Raw genomic sequence first — 16,955 nt, 5'->3', positions numbered from 1 at the left:
TAATGGTCTAATGCAGCAGTTTTTATCTCAATATCAAAATCATTTCTGGATGACAGTTAAGTACCTTACTGTGATTGTTTTCAATTATTATTATTGTTTTGTAGGACTGTCTGGGAGTGGTCTGATCGGGGAGGGGAAAACTGAATATTAGCTGTTATTGGCAGAGAGGTTTGGAACTCTTTCTTATTGGTCTACTAACTAATTTACCACCTGGTGATGTCACCAGGCAGGCCAAAAATCCATCTCACCAAAGCACGCTGAAATTTCAGGGGGTCTTTTCAAACAGCTCTTACACTAAAATGGCATTATCATAATTTTCACAATTACATAGTATTATCCCAAACTCATACTGTCGACTGCACTGGGCCTTTAACTTGTATAAATCACAGTATCCATTAAGAAGTCAACTGATCAGGTTTATTCATTATTTAGTCAACTTCAGAGTTTTAAGAAAATGGAGCAGATATCTTATTACACCAATCTGTTTTATTACCCCCCTCCAAAAAGCAAACAAACCCCAGGAATCCTTAAAGTGGAAGTGTCAAAAGCCTCTCCTAAATATCATTAAAAACAAAAATTCCTATCTATTCCTTTAACTTATCTGAAAAAATATTTATTGATATTCTTTGGAAGACTATACTATGCTTTCACAATTGTGTTTAGGTCCCTAAATAACAAAACAAAAGCATGTTTTAGCCCTTTTCGCTAAATTCTCCCATTCTCACATCTCTGACCCTGCAGACAGGCTGCAGCTCACTCAAAGAGCCATCTCCCACTGATGCATCAAAGCATATGATAATGATCTGGCTCCACTGTACAGACCAATCGGCAGAGGTCATCTTCAAGGGTCCTGCGCAATAAATCCTCCTGCAGGAAATTTACATTTTACACTGACTGAAGACACATTATGTATGGGTATCTGTGTGTTCACCTGTATATGAAAGTGTGTTCTGCAACTATATGAACAAAAATATAAACGCAACATGTAAAGTGTTGGTCCCATGTTTCATGAGCTGAAATAAAAGATCCCAGAAATGTTCCACGCGCACAAAAAGCATGTTCATTCCTCTACCATATGCTGCCTCCAACGTCGTTTTTGAGAATTTGGCAGTACGTCCAACCGGCCTCACAACCGCAAACCATGTGTAACCACGCCAGCCCAGGACCTCCACATCCGGCTTCTTCACCTGCAGGATCGTCTGAGACCTGAGGAGTATTTCTGTCTGTAATAAAGCCCTTTTGTGGGGAAAAACTCATTCTCTATAGCTGCTCCCCTGCCCAGTCATGTGAAATCCATAGATTAGGGCCTAATTTATTTATTTCAATTGACTGATTTCCTTATATGAACTAACTCAGTAAAATTGTTGAAATTGTTGCATGTTGCGTCTATATATTTGTTCAGTATATACTGTATGTCACCGTGTGTGTATAGCCTACTGAATGTGTCAAAATTTGCACTCACTGTGAAGAACCTCATTGTGCCTGGTGTGAACTTGTGTGCCAAGTCGTCAGTGATCTCACTTGTCGGGGCGAGGACATGGAGGTGGAGGTGAGGTACAGAGATATATGGAGGTATGTGGAACCCCAGCCTGTAGACAGACAGACAAGATCACTGAACCTACCAGACCAGCGACTTGAAAATACAAGCATGAACATACATGATGATGTGATCTCTCTCTCTCTCTCACCCACAAACACAGGATACTTTATACCTGATGTCATTTGGATTGGTAATGCCATTTTCCTGCAACACAGCCCTCCCCATCTCAGCCATCCTCTCAACTGCCATATAAACCAATTAATAATCAATGAACGTTCAATTGTGTATATGCATTTCAAAAAGGCACAGTATTTCATGTAACATTAGTTATTGGTTGAATCATTCCTCACCCAGCTTTATGTGCTCCTTAAAGAGAGAGAAGCAGCTCACTATATGTTGTTTTGGCACAACCAGGTAGTGATGTGGGGCAGCGGGGCAAATGTCCCGAAAGCAGACTAGCTCAGAATCCTGTAAAAAAGATTAACAAAAGAAATGGAGACCTTCAATGGAGTAGGAAGAAGTGACCACTAAACACTGTTCTAAATTCCAGTAATAGCTTTTGGCCCCCCACAAAAAAAATAAAAGCCAATAAATAAAAATTCTGCTGGCTAATTGTCCAGGAGAAGAAAAAAAATCCCATTGCAAAACAATGCTTTTTAGCCTATTAATTGATGGAAATACCAGTCAATGTAAATACATTTGACCGGTCATGCTTATCGGTATATAGGTTAATTTGCATAATTTAGTGGAATTAAATTGGGGTGTGTTTATTTTTGTTAGTCGTTATGTATCTTATTTATCAGACACGCACAGCATACAGATACAGACCCTAGTTTGAGCAGAAAATCTGTCAGACAGCACGAGCTGCTGCTACATCTCCTCAAACAGTGTATTAGTTGCTGCTGGATTGAAACATATGCTTTTATAAGCCTAATCATTGCACAACAATTCTAAATACAGTTTTGATGGCTTCCCATTCGCCATTCAAGTGCACAGGCAACTGTAGGCAGGCATCAGCGCATCACACCACTTTGCAATTAACGTTTTACTTCATATGATGAGGCATGTCTTACCTGCTTCGAAGTAGCCTTGCCAAAACTTTATTTCACTGTCCAGTAGCACAATCCTAGTCATATTAGCAACCCATGATAGTTTTTGCATCTTTAAATCTACCCTCTTTCTAACAGATATTTTCATCTGTCATATGAAACTGCTCGCATGTGCAGTGCCCTTTTGACAATGGTGTTTTCCTGCTAATTGCATTATGGAACGAACAAACAATGGTGCATAGCCTACTGCCTTGTGTGCATTGCTGCGCTTATAATGTGAAGAAATAATATAAACATTTGAAGCTAAACGTTCTGATCTGTTGCATGAGCTTCGTTGCTTTTTAACGTTTTTTGGGGAAGGATGTAGCCTAGGCCTACTGGTTGTATGAATTTGGGATCTTTCCTCCCACAACTGTCCCAGAGTCTGTTTGTATTTGGAATAGGCCATTTCTTTCTTGCACAAAACGTTATATTAGCCTATTTTGAATGATTGTATTTATTTATGTATAGACAGGAGTAAGCTATTTAGGCTATATAATTCTGGCAATTTAATTCAATTTACTTTAGGGGAAAGCTTCCCCCAGCCTTATGGACCCGCCGCCTATGTATTCTAACATCTTCAAATTGATCATCGCAATTCGGTAATAACGACGCACGCTGTTGCATGTTATGTTAAGATCAATTACCATAAACTAAACGTCATTTCTGGCATTCTTAGCACCGTGCGACACATTTTCCTAACGGGCACCCTGATACTGACCAACATCACATGCGCACTCAGTGTGCATGGCAAGCAGCAACAACGTCATCCAAAAACATGGCAGACATAGAGCACCACAGTGGGGGTGTCATAATACCCACAAAACCTAGCGGTCAGACAGAAAAATGGGTCCAATCGTTTTTCCATCATCCATTTTTCCCATAAGGGATTTTAGAAACACTTAAAATAAGGGCTGTGTTTCGTGTAGGCTTACCTTAACGTAATATTTTGATAACCATGTAAATCTCTCTTGGATGAGGTGACTTTTATCAATATATTCGGCTCTATTTACTCTCAGATTCGAAAATGATAATTACCATCAAAGTAGACATCATGCAAAACTAAAAATCCCTGCATGTCATCTCTAGCTGACATCTTTGCTAACAGGTATTGTGTCAATTAAAAACTTGCACAAGACAGTACAAAGAATTGTCCATTTAAAGAAATTCAGCCAATTTATTAACTACTATGTTTAGCTAACATTAGATAGTTAATCCAGAGATTCTTACATTTCCCTCAATTTGACAGTCTCGTCCAGATCATCATGGTATTTGTAGTTCTTTATGATAGCCACACTAGTGTAACAGTGTTGCTTCCGTCCCTCTCCTCACCCCTACCTGGGCTTGAACCAGGGACCCTCTGCACACATCAACAACAGTCACCCTCGAAGCACCGTTACCCGTCGCTCCACAAAAGCCGCGGCCCTTGCAGAGCAAGGAAAACAACTACTTCAAGGTCTCAGAGCGAGTGACGTCACCGATTGAAACGCTACTAATGCGCACCGCTAACTAGCTAGCCATTTCACAAAGGTTACACTAGCAGCTAATTAGCATTTCATTTTAGGGTCTAAATAAAGGTGAATATTTTTATAAAAGTCACCTTGTCCTATAGAGATTTACACGGTTATCAAAACGTCACGCCAGGGTAAACCTACACAAAACAGAGCCCTTATTTTAAGTGTTTCTAAAATCCCATATGGGAAAAATGAATGGTGGAAAAAACTATTGGAACCACTTCCTTGTTTGATCGCTAGGTTTTATGGTATTATAACTCACTGTGGTACTCTATTGGATGAATATAAAATGTTAATATCTTCGACTGTGTGTGATGAAAAAGTTTGTGCACAAAGGTGATGACTAGTGTTTTATTAGGAATTCTTTAATCTCTATGTGTACGTGTATGGAAATTGTCTTTCTGGGCCGGGCGGCAGGTAGCTTAGTGGTTAAGAGCATTGTGCCAGTAACCGAAAGGTTGCTGGTTCTAATCCCCGAGCTGGCTAGGTGAAACATCTGCCGATGTGCTCTGGATAAGAGCGTCTGCTAAATGACTAAAATGTAAAACTGTAGGAGCAGCCAAAAAAGTGCTTCTGGACCTGAACCCTGGCCCCTTGAGTCCCACCCAGTTGGCTACATTAAAATTGTGGGAGCGCTCAATGGCGCTGCCCCATGCCACTAGAGGCCTCTATCATTCTGTATGTATTTTACCCGCTTCATAATCTCGGTAACACAGAACTAAATAAGTGTCAAAATTGAATCAAATCTAATTTTATTTGTCACATGCGCTGAATACAACGGGTATAGACTTGACCGTGAAATGCTTGCTTACGAGCCCATCCCCACGAGAGATTACAGTTTTTTACAATGACTTTGGCACTAATTTCAGAACTTTGACGTCATTTTTCTAAACTCTAGACACAAAACTCAAAACGGTCATCACTTGTAACACAGGCTGTCCAATGTTCAAAACATTGGATTGTGCATTCATATCTTTAAAGAAATCTTGCACTTGCACAATCATTGGTTCAAAAAACAAATTTATTGTGAAATAACAATGAAACGTTAATTTAGATCACCCACACACAAGCAACCGATAGTTTCACTGTGTCATTGTTCGTACGATCATTAAATATTGTAGTACAAAATAGGTGATACATGTTTCATTATGGTACTACATGTAAATACATCCCTGTAAAAGTACTGCAGTAGTAGAGAGAATACTACAGACACAGTGGAATCATTGAACAAAATCTGAAATATATTGATGAAAAACAATACATTACTGTAAAACATCAAATGCAGTGTTCTTCAACTTGCTTGCTTGTACTGTAAAAAGCAAAACATAGGAGTGATTACTGTACTTCTACATTTTCATCAACTCTGTCTTGAGGATTTGGCCACAGGTTCTCATCTACATCACAATGGATGTTTTCATTAGCCAAACATCTTGGAAAAAACCTTTGGCCATGGCGAATCCAGGCCTGACACTGGTCTGCCGTGATGTCATTGCATGCGTCATCCATGGCCTGGAGAAGAGTGACTTGTTCATGAGGGCGCCTATCATAAACCTTCCATCTCCATGTGGAGAAAAATTCCTCAATCGGGTTAAGGAAAGGAGAGTATGGGGGTAAATACAGGGTGGTAAATTGTGCATGGGCCTGAAACCATGCTTGCACCATATGAGCATGGTGGAACCTGACATTATCCCACACAATGACATAGGTCACGCCATCAGCTCTACAGACCTGATCGAGCTCATCAAGGAAGGTTACAAGGGGACCATAGAAACGGTGTCTGATAAAGAATGATGATGAAATATTACATCCATAGATAATGTAGTCTAATTGGTTCATGCTCCACGCTAATTGGAGACAATGAATCTCGTTACTTTGAAACTTTCATGATCTAAACATGGAATATTGTTTGTCTGTTTCCATACAACTATGCATTAAGAGCAATGCAACAGTTACTTATCATTTTGAGCAGTTGTATCAATTGATAGTTGGATAATTGTAATGAAATGAATAGACACTCATCTGAAATGTAATGTGTGAATTGCCTTTTGAAATAGTAGTACTTTGATGTTAAGTTGTGTCATATTGAACAGGTGATTTTTGTTAAATGAACATATTATCTTAGTTTTATGTGTATTGTATCCAAGCAATTGAAAAAAGTGTTAAGAGTTTTGAAAAATGTGCATTTTGATCATTGGTTGTGAGTTTTGTGTCTAGAGTTTTGAAAAATGACGTCAAGGTTCTGAAATTAGTGCCAAAGTGATTGTAAACAACTGTATTACCTGTTTCACAATTTCAGTGTCCTTGTCTTGGTTTTTAGCAATCATACAGAACATGCAGGTGTCTTCACTGTCGCTGGATAAATTACTTTGTGTATCATCGTCGCATTGTTCTACAGTGTCCATCTTTCGCCCGTTCTCCATGTAGCCGGCCCGGTTCCCGAGACCTATTTCCTGCTGGGGTAGCCGTTTTTGATTTATCGGTAATGTAACAGTTATGCTGAGAATACGTAGTAGCTCGACGTTTCCGTCTGCTTTGTATATCTCATGAGAATACTGTAGTTTATACAGTTGCGCTTTCAAGACAACTGTGAACTCCGGGAAAAAACGAGAGCTGTGTTCGTATACTCATACTAACCGTACTATTCGTGACGTAAATTGAGTATATAGTATGCTTATTGGTCATAGTATGGATATAGTTAGTATGCCAAAAGTTCCCGGATGTCGTATTACGTTCGCCAAAATACGAAGTATATAAACAGTGGACACTGTTTCCGTGCTTTTCGGGCCCACAACGTTTTCAGATTTGAAGAGAATGGCGGAAGATATGCAACTTAGTTCAACGAGAGCGGATACAAATTCATTGCTTTAAGTGTGGTCCTCTGTAGCGTCTGCTAAATGGCATATTATTATATTATTATAATTATGACAGATGTTAAGAAAATGTTTATCAATGTAATAAAGTAATCACTTTTCAAATAAGTTACCTTACACGTTATGTTGGCTGACAATTTCTTATCTACGCTGTGCTTACGAACCGCATAGCAAATCATTACAGCAGTATGTACAATTTGGACCCCCTTGGCGTTATTCCTTCTCGATAAACTGAGCCGACATGGAAAGCTTCATTGATACAAATTAATACATCTTAAATGCATCCAAGCGGGATATGTGGTGACACAAAACACAGTCAGGCGTTTACTTCATATTCTACACCCCTATAGAGAGCAACAGAGTTGCAGGAATCGCCTTCGACGACGTCTTTACAGGAACCCAGGTCCGAATTTTTTGTGACATGTTGACTCCTACGATAAAGTGAAGACATATGGCATTTGTTTTAATGGCGCAATTGATGGGTTCTCACGAATGGTTATTTGGCTCCATTCCTATTCTACCAATAGCAATCCAAAAGTTATCGCTGGTTACTTCATGGATGAGGTTGGATCCAGGATGGGTGCTCCTCTAATTCGATCTGACCTGGGAACAGAAAACAATTGTATGGAGCAGATACAGTTGTTTTTGAGACATGACAATGGGGACGAATTCGCTAGAAAATGCCATATACTGTAACTTATATGGGTCCAGGAACCACATCCAGCTGATAGAGAGCTGGTGGGGATATTTTAAGCAAACACCATGTTCAGTACTGGATGAACAGATTTGAAGGACATTTTTCTGGTGACTTTGTGGACAATAATGTAATATTATTCACCTGTCTACAAATAATCGAGGTAAGTTAAATTATGTTCAAGTAACAGTCAACAAAATGTAAACTATCCACTAACCCTATAACCTAGATCCACTAACCCTATAACCTAGCTCTAACCTTATAACGTTAACCCTTACCCTAACCCTTAACCAAAACCCCACCAAGCTGTTGCATATCAACAGTTGCAGTTAATAGTTTGAGCATCTGTAGATCATAGGGACTATCCAAATCAAGTGTAACCCATACTTCATTATAAAAGGCAAATTGAAAGCCTATAGTTTTCCAAATGTATGTTATTTATAAAATAAACCTTACATTTTGGCTTAAGGTAAGACAATGCTGCTACACTACGCTATTCAATGGGCCTATACAGGCAACAACATTATCATTAATCGAAATGACTATTATTTGCACATCCCGGAACCACAAGTTAATAAGAGAGGCCTCACGCAGAGGCAATAGAAAAATAGCCTACATGCAGCAATTTTGGGATGACTGGAACGCATAGCCTCCTGTAGCTCAGTTGGTAGAGCATGGCGCTTGCAACGCCAGGCTTGTGGGTTCGATTCCCACGGGGGGCCAGTATGAAGAAATGTATGCACTCACTAACTGTAAGTTGCTCTGGATAAGAGCGTCTACTAAAATGTAATAGCTGTATTAAAAAAATATATATGTTTTACTGTTCTGTATAAGATTTGCCTCTGTGGGAGGTCATAAGCCAAAACTGGTCCCTTAAAACGGGTCCAGACATATTGTCAATACATTATTGGTCAGAGAGGGGCATATTTCACCAAAAGCTTTTCAATAATTTGTCAGCCTAAAATGAATGATTATGTGGGTTGAATGGAGTAAAAGGTTGATTCATATCTGCACAGCTATACTCATGCCAAAATTATAGGTTAAGAGTTCACAACTAACCATCACAGTTTACCCTTAACTAAGGCAGGAAATGTATATTTATGGAAATATTGTGACTAACCAAATTATTTTGTCCTTGTGTTTTTTATCTTATAGGAAGAATTGCAGCATGTTGTTCACCTCTGGAACACTCACAGAATCCACCCCTGCAGATACGTTGTAGCGCCGCATGGCCGTCCACTGCTTATGGACAGCCTTCCACAGCTGTATGGGACCAGGGATCACCTGAAAGGACTCTCTCAACAACAAATACAGGCATGTAGAGAGGAAGGCCTTCAGAGAGGTCCATACCCTTGTCATGAGACTGTTTTTTACATTTCATGCTTTGCAATGGCAGAGAATAATCTGCCTCCACACACTACTCCCAACGAAGCTATCAAACTGTATGTGTTCTTACGGGCTTACATGTTAGCTCATCTGTAACACAGTCCAGCTAGCACCAGGACTTGGGCCGAACTCGGTTATCCTGACACTGGCGCCCTGAAGGGGAGACAGCGAGCTGGCGGCCCTGCTGATCGAGAGGGGTGCCAACCTGGAGGAGGTCAATGATGAGGGATACACTCCACTCATAGAGGCTGCACAAGAGGGCCAAGAGGACATGGTGGTGCTGCTTTTGGCACAAGGAATGGGCTCTCGCTCTCTGGGTTTGAATTAAACTAGCTAGTGCTTCTGTTTAGAGATTTTACCTACCATATTGACCGTCCAAGCTCATTGTTGAGGCAAAATACGAAACCCCTCTTTTGGAAACAAAATTATCAAGTGATATGATTATATTAAGTTTTAAGCTCATTATCTTATTGAGTGGATGCAAAAAGGACAAGCTGGCTGTTCCAAAACAAATTTAAATCATTTTTCAATAGCCAACAGTAGATTAGTACCCCTTTAGTAAGTGCATTCCCTGCAAGGCCATCTTCAATCCTTCCTCTGTACACTCTTAGAAAAAAGGGTTCTAAAATAGTTATTCGGTTGTCCCCATAGGATAACCCTTTTTGGTTCCAAGTAGAACCCTTTTGGGTTCCAGGTAGAACCCTTTTGCATTCAATGTAAAACCCTGTGTGGAAAGGTTTCTACATGGAACCCAAACGGGTTCTACTTAGAACCAAAAAGGTTATTCAAAGGGTTCTCCTATAAGGTCAACCGAATAACCCTTTTAGGTTCTAGATAGCACCTTTTTTTCTAAGAGTGTAGTCTCTGTTGTCTGCAGGTACCAACATCAACGCTCAGACGGAGGAGACCCAGGAGACGGCCCTGCCGGGGCCAACATTAAGCTGGGCTGCTCAACACTTCTCATAGAGGGACACCTGGAGCTGGTCAAATACCTGCTGGCTGCAAGTGAGCAGAACCTCTTCTAACTGGACAGCCTCTCTGTTTGGTTCTCTCAAGCCAAACTCTACCAACCTCTATTTGAGATTGTCTCATCCTCAATTCATACATTATCAAAATTCACTTGCCTATCACCAAACCCAACATCTTCTCAAGTTTTTATTTTTTTATCCAGATCACACACAACACTCGGGGTGTAATTTACACCTGTGTTCTTGTACACAGGAGCCAATGTCCATGCTGCCACTGCGATGGGAGACACAGCGCTGATGTACGCCTGAGAGAACGGACACACAGACGTGGCTGACGTGCTGCTGCAGACGGGGGCTGACCTGGTTAGACCTCTCCCTAACCCTCTGGCCTTATCTCTGGGAAACACAGTTCATGTCAATACACAGCCATTTTGCATGAGTTGTTCACAAGTTTGCATAAATGTCGGAGTGCTTCCCGAATGGCACCATATTCACTTTATAGTGCACTACTTTTTACCAGGGCCCAGAGGGCTCTTGTCAAAAGTAGGGCACTTTATAGGGAATAGGGTGCCATTTAGGGCACAGTCTGGGTGTTGTTTAGATGCATGACTGCTTGAATATGTGTTTCCATGTGTCCGTTTTACTCACTCCTGTCTTTCTGTTTGTCTTGCAGAAACATGAATCGGAGGGGGACAGAACCCCTCTAATGAAAGTCAAGAAGGACCAATGTTTAGTGAGGTCATTTGCAGACTCCAAATTGTAAGCATTGTTTATCCTACTTTTGTGTCATATAGTTATAAGGAAATTAGGTTTAGTTTACAAATATTATATCTTGTTTGATTTTTGTCCTGTCATACATGTTATAGCCAAGGGCAATGTAAATAGGCATGTTTTTTTTTGCTAATATAATCTTCTCACAATTGGTGAAATGTTTTGCTGAATGCACATGTATTTAGATATTTGAAAAAATTGTCACACTGTGGCCAGAAAGGAGATCCATAAAGTGAACATGGACAGCATCTCTAAGCCTGAGTTCTCGTCGAGGAAAGATAAGGATGGCTCACTTAGGGAGCTCTACACTCACAATTCCACTTAGTTCAAGAACTGAATGGGCATTCTTATGGAGAACTCAAATGTCTTATTTAACTGAATTGAGATACAATTGATCTGGCTAATCCCAGGGTTGGACGGGGCAGTGTATTTCCTCAAAAACAAGGTGGTCCCTGACATTTGGAAGATGGACATGAGCGAGATCTTAGAATCGTCCACCAGCGACGAGGAGGACAAGGAAGTAAAGAAGAGTGAAGAGGAGAAGGAGGTGCTAAGGGTGGTCACACCATCGGGGTGTCCTACCTCCTTGACTACCCCAACAACATCCTTTCGGGCCCCGTGCCAAACCTACTGTATCTCAGCTCTCATCCCCCTCCCATGACACCTCTCAGGTAGGGACTGCTGGCTTACTTATAGACAAACAGCTACTACAAACATGTATGTTTATTTGTCTTGATGTAGTTGTATTAACATCACATTTTTATAAGTTGATACCAAATATACTTTTGTAATATCTGCCCTAACCCAAACAGGCTCCACAACTTCCATTCCAAGCCCTGGCCATGGTATTGCCTCCCCAAGCGCCAGACAGAGTACCCTCCAACATCACAACACCTCCACCTTTCATCACAAAAGCTCAGTCCAATAGTAAATACAGGTCTAACTTTGTTAATTCCATGACCAACAAGACAACTAGACAGCAGTTGAGTGCACAAGGCATCAAAGCGTTATAATGATTACTGTAATATTGTATGGTACAACCTTGTAGCTAACTGGTTGTGTTGTCCTGTGTGGCTGTCTCAGGCGGTTCCAAGCAGAGGCTGAGCCCCTTCCAGGGTAATACGTCACTGCAGACGGTCCAGACACATACCTGCTGCCCCCCTTCTACCTGTACCAGCCCCTGGAGTGCATTGTGGAAGAGACAGAGAGCAGGCTGAATGAGCCAAAGGATCTTAGACATAGAGAAGGCAGAGCTGCAGAAGAAGAAGATCCTCAAGGAGCAGTTCACCAAAGAGTACATGAAGGCCAAAGGCCTGAAGGATGACCCGGGGCACCCCCTACCCCTGTAGCTTCTTACCTTGGCCACTCAGCATTCTAGACTTTAATACAGCAGAATACCCTGACAGCTCCTGCCCTGACCTGCTGAGGCTGATGGTGAGCCAGCAGTAGATGTTGGGGCAGCAGTTGATGGGACTGGGCCTTCTCACTCAGTCCCCCGACAGACTCATAGTGGCCTTCCCCGCACAGACACGCTGGACGACATCATGGCAGGTATGTGAGCAGTTACTGTAGAAGCTGGTTCTTCACTTTCCTTATTCTTGTAATAACAAAAAGTAGGGTGGGTGTTCTGTCCCCCATCCTTTTCCTTAATGCTGAACATGGTTTCAACACATTTTCAACATAATTCACAACTGCTTCTAAATGAAATCTTAAATTCTAATGTAATTTGATTTAGTTATAATTTGAAGGCTCTTGTCGTATCGGGTGAATGGTGGCCATTATTGCTGTCAACAAAGAGTCCATTTATGCTGCATCGTGTTAGAGGCTTTTATTAAAATCACGAGGTTACAGCATAAATGACAGGTGACATGACACCCGGAGAGCGACGCCTCCGAATGGCTGCTCGCTCTGCCCCTCCGTCGTTGTTCCCCCCTTATATATAACCTTCCAAGATGTGAGTGGCTCCCTCTACTGTCCAATCCCTGTGTCTACAACACACTTCCGGTCTGTTGTATGTGACGTCACACCCAAAACATTCCCTCTTGATACTAACACAAACAACATTCCATTTCTTCATGAAAAACATTTAACAAAGGCATAATCTTCAGATACGATACTCTCTTATTAACAGTTATCTCTTCCTCTCCCCCTGGTACAGGAGCGGTGAGCAGTAGAGTGTCTATGTTGAACACTACAACCTCGCCCATACCCACAGAACAGATGCCCATCAATTCAGTGTCCCCACCCTCCATGCTCCCCCTCTGGACATCGATGCACATCTACATCACCACGTAGCTATATTTTTATATTTATATGTCAATATTTCTGAGAAATTGATAGTTTGTGTGTAGAAGTGGGAGTCTATCTGTGTATGTACAGTTGAAGTCGGAAGTTTACATACACTCTAGCCAAATACATTTAAACTCTGTTTTTCACAATTCCTGACATTTAATCCTAGTAAAAATTCCCTTTCTTAGGTCAGTTAGGATCAACACCTTATTTTAAGAATGTGAAATGTTAAAATAATACTAGACAATGATTTATTTCAGCTTTTATTTATTTCATCACATTCCCAGTGGGTCAGAAGTTTACATACACTCAATTAGTATTTGGTAGCATTGCCTTTAAATTGATTAACTTGGGTCAAACGTTTCGTGTAGCCTTCCACAAGCTTCCCACAATAAGTTGGGTGAATTTTGGCCCATTCCTCCTGACAGAGCTGGTGTAACGGAGTCAGGTTTGTAGGCCTCCTTGCTCGCACACGCTTTTTCAGTTCTGCCAACACATTTTCTATAGGATTGAGGTCAGGGCTTTGTGATGGCCACTCCAATACCTTGACTTTGTTGTCCTTAAGCCATTTTGCCACAACTTTGGAAGTATGCTTGGGGTCATTGTCCATTTGGAAGACCCATTTGCGACCAAGCTTTAACTTCCTGACTGATGTCTTGAGATGTTGCTTCAATATATCCACATAATTTTCCTTCCTCATGATGCCATCTATTTTGTGAAGTGCACCAGTCCCCCCTGCAGCAAAGCACCCCCACAGCATGATGCTGCCACCCCCGTGCTTCACGGTTGGGATGGTGTTCTTCGGCTTGCAAGCATCCCCCTTTTTCCTCCAAACATAACGATGGTCATTATGGCCAAACAGTTCTATTTCTGTTTCATCAGACCAGAGGACATTTCTCCAAAAAGTACGATCTTTATCCCCATGTGCAGTTGCAAACCGTAGTCTGGCTTTTTTATGCCGGTTTTGGAGCAGTGGCTTCTTCCTTGCTGAGCGGCCTTTCAGGTTATGTCGATATAGGACTCGTTTTACTGTGGATATAGATACTTTTGTACCTGTTTCCTCCAGCATCTTCACAAGGTTGCTGTTGTTCTGGGATTGATTTGCACTTTTCGCACCAAAGTACGTTCATCTGTAGGAGACAGAACGCATCTCCTTCCTGAGCGGTATGACGGCTGCGTGGTCCCATGGTGTTTATATTTGCATACTATTGTTTGTACAGATGAACGTGGTACCTTCAGGCGTTTGGAAATTGCTCCCAAGGATGAACCAGACTGTTGGAGGTCTACAATTTTTTTTCTGAGGTCGTGGCTGATTTATTTTGATTTTCCCATGATGTCAAGCAAAGAGGCACTGAGTTTGAAGGTAGGCATTGAAATACATCCACAGGTACACCTCCAATTGACTCAAATTATGTCAATTAGCCTTATTAGAAGCTTCTAAAGCCATGACATCATTTTCTGGAATTTTCCAAGCTGTTTAAAGGCACAGTCAACATAGTGTATGTAAACTTCTGACCCACTGGAATTGTGATACAGTGAATTATAAGTGAAATATTATGTCTGCAAACAATTGTTCGAAAAATGACTTGTCATTCACAAAGTAGATGTCCTAACCAATGGAGTGGTTGAAAAACGAGTTTTAATGACTCCAACCTAAGTGTATGTAAACTTCCGACTTCAACTGTAGGTGTTGGAGAGTAATCTCTCTGTCCCCTGGTTTCACTCCTCTAATCCTGGCTGCTTCAACGGGTCATATTGGCGTGGTGGAGATCCTACTGGATAAAGGTGAGGACATCGAAGCCCAGTCTGAGAGAACAGTATAAGAGAACCAAAAACACACCTCTCTCCCTGGTCTGCTCTCTAGGAAGACAAGAGGTCCTGCTCTTCACTAAAACACATTCTTCCCTGAACATCACATTAATTAATTGTTAACTTTTTGATAAAACACCGGGGTATGGCCTTAGTGGAAATGCCCCAATAATAACCTGTGGTCCATTCCTTCCAGGTAGTAAAACTGTTGCTGCTGCGTGGGGCCAACAATGAGCACTGTAACGTTTCAGATTACACTCCTCTCAGCCTGGCCGCCTCAGGGGGCTACATCAACTTCATCAAGATCCTCCTGAATGCTGGCGCTGAAATCAACTCCAGATACGACAGTTTATCAACCTCTGAAACACACAACCTTCCCTGTCAGTCACAAAGATTTTTCCCACTCTGAACTGTGTGTATAATTATCCCTGTCCACATGTTTCCCCCTCTCCCTGTCTGCTCCTCTCTCACTGTGTATTTGTTTCCTGTCAGGACTAGGAAGTACACTGGGTATCTCTCTTCTGATGCTGGATGCCATGAACGGTCATGTCCTTGTGGTCAAGCTGCTGCTGGACATGGGCTCAGACATCAACACTCACATCGAGACCAACCGCAACACAGCACTGACCCTGGCCTGCCAACCTGACGCACCGCTCCAAGGTGAGGGCAGCTGAACCTGACATGTCATGTTATCTGGGCTAGAGTCAAAGACATTAGGAATGAGGTTTGGTGTTAGACAGTGTGTTTGTTGTCTGTGTGTTGCAGTATGTCACTGACCCATATGTTCTCTCTTTTAGACAGGTCTGACTCCTCTCATGGAGGCTACATCAGGTGGCTATGCTGAGGTGGGGCGGGTGCTGCTGGACAAGCACTATAGTGTGTGTGACATGACGTCTTAACAGACCATCCAAAGTGGTGAACTAGACTTTTACCTCTTTGACACATATTACATCAGCACCCGTCATGAATCTCATTATCCTCATTATAGTCCAACCTCATCCAACCCTCTGTTATATTGCTGGAAATACCGGAAATTCTGAATCTCTGCTTAGTTTTGTGGGGATGCCTGCAGTAACTTCAAAACCTTTCTAGTCGCCGGCTTTTGTTCTGCATAAATATTCTCAATATCCTCTTTCCTCTGGAGTGTTTGTGACAGCACTTCTCTCGCAGCATCCAACACATGATCATATTATTGTGGCGTGAACTCCAATGTCTGGAGGTTTTGTGGCGTGACCTCGATCTTCTGGAGGAGTTGTGGCGTGACCTCTGACGTCTGGAGGGGTTATGGAGTGACCTTTGACATCTGGAGGGGTTGTGGCGTGACCTTTGTCTTCTGGATGGGTTGTGGCTTGACCTCTGTCTCCTGTAGGGGTTGTGGTGTGGCCATTCATATCTGGAGGGGTGGTGGCATGAACTCTGACGTCTGGAGGGGTTATGGAGTGACTTCTGACATCTGGAGGGGTTTGTGACGTGACTTCTGTCTTCTGCAGGGTATGTGGCATGACATCTGTTGTCTGTAGGAGGATCAATTGTAAAAGCGATCAGGTACTGGTCTAGGTTGTGTAGCTCATTCTGTTGGCAATGTTCAAATACCAGTATGTCATCCAGCTGATACGGAAGGGGTTCTCCATGGTGTGGCGCAAACTGTATCTCTGATAAGTCTAATAGGTCTGAGCGATAGCTAACAATCCTTTTAGTTTTGGTTAAAGTGACAGCAACTGTTTCTGTAACTCGTTCGGCATCACGAACAACTTCCTGTTTCAGCTTCTTGGCGATGAGGTCAAACCTCAACACCCCAAATTTTTTGTACCGCTTACAGTTCTTCCATCTTCAAGAACACTTTCTTGAAAGTCAAAGATGTCATGAGAGAAATCTTCCCATGGTCCTTTCTTAGATTTGTCTGAAAAGTTTTTAGAACATCAATGCTCTGGGCCTAATGAATTTATTTCAATTGACAGATTTTCTTAAATGAACTGTAACTCCGTTAAAACATTGAAATTGTTGCATTTATGTTTTTGTTCATGAT

At 41.7% G+C, this 16,955-nt stretch overlaps 1 protein-coding gene and 1 long non-coding RNA gene across 10 annotated transcripts; one reads left to right on the top strand and one right to left on the bottom strand.

The window, feature by feature from the left end:
• Positions 1 to 399: 399 nt before the first annotated feature.
• On the bottom strand, positions 400 to 7,052 carry LOC121548824 (histidine triad nucleotide-binding protein 3-like). Of its 2 annotated transcripts, none has more exons than XM_041860419.1 (5): positions 6,422 to 7,052; positions 1,891 to 2,008; positions 1,713 to 1,782; positions 1,463 to 1,589; positions 400 to 867 (listed from the first exon to the last, which is right to left on the bottom strand). In XM_041860419.1, the coding sequence occupies exons 1-5, from the start codon at positions 6,560 to 6,562 to the stop codon at positions 784 to 786; spliced, it is 540 nt and encodes a 179-aa protein (XP_041716353.1). In that variant the 5' UTR covers positions 6,563 to 7,052; the 3' UTR covers positions 400 to 783. The 2 variants fall into 2 exon arrangements, with proteins under 2 accessions (XP_041716353.1, XP_041716354.1); XM_041860420.1 differs by having other exon boundaries at positions 6,508 to 7,052.
• An 84-nt stretch (positions 7,053 to 7,136) lies between these two features.
• Positions 7,137 to 16,932, top strand: LOC121548825. Of its 8 annotated transcripts, XR_005996692.2 has the most exons (13): positions 7,137 to 7,415; positions 7,540 to 7,869; positions 8,862 to 10,097; positions 10,314 to 10,423; positions 10,734 to 10,819; positions 11,257 to 11,502; positions 11,644 to 11,758; positions 11,915 to 12,382; positions 12,990 to 13,122; positions 14,808 to 14,905; positions 15,126 to 15,309; positions 15,422 to 15,589; positions 15,727 to 16,932. It is a non-coding gene; the product is annotated as an uncharacterized LOC121548825 (long non-coding RNA). The 8 variants fall into 8 exon arrangements; XR_005996697.2 differs by having other exon boundaries at positions 7,137 to 7,869; positions 15,181 to 15,309; XR_005996691.2 differs by having other exon boundaries at positions 7,137 to 7,869.
• The last annotated feature ends 23 nt before the right edge of the window (positions 16,933 to 16,955 follow it).

This window comes from Coregonus clupeaformis, chromosome 33, assembly GCF_020615455.1.
Source record: "Coregonus clupeaformis isolate EN_2021a chromosome 33, ASM2061545v1, whole genome shotgun sequence".
NCBI classification, from domain to species: Eukaryota; Metazoa; Chordata; class Actinopteri; order Salmoniformes; family Salmonidae; genus Coregonus; species Coregonus clupeaformis.
Note: the sequence above shows the minus strand (reverse complement) of the source record. Positions and strands in the feature narration are given on the sequence as shown.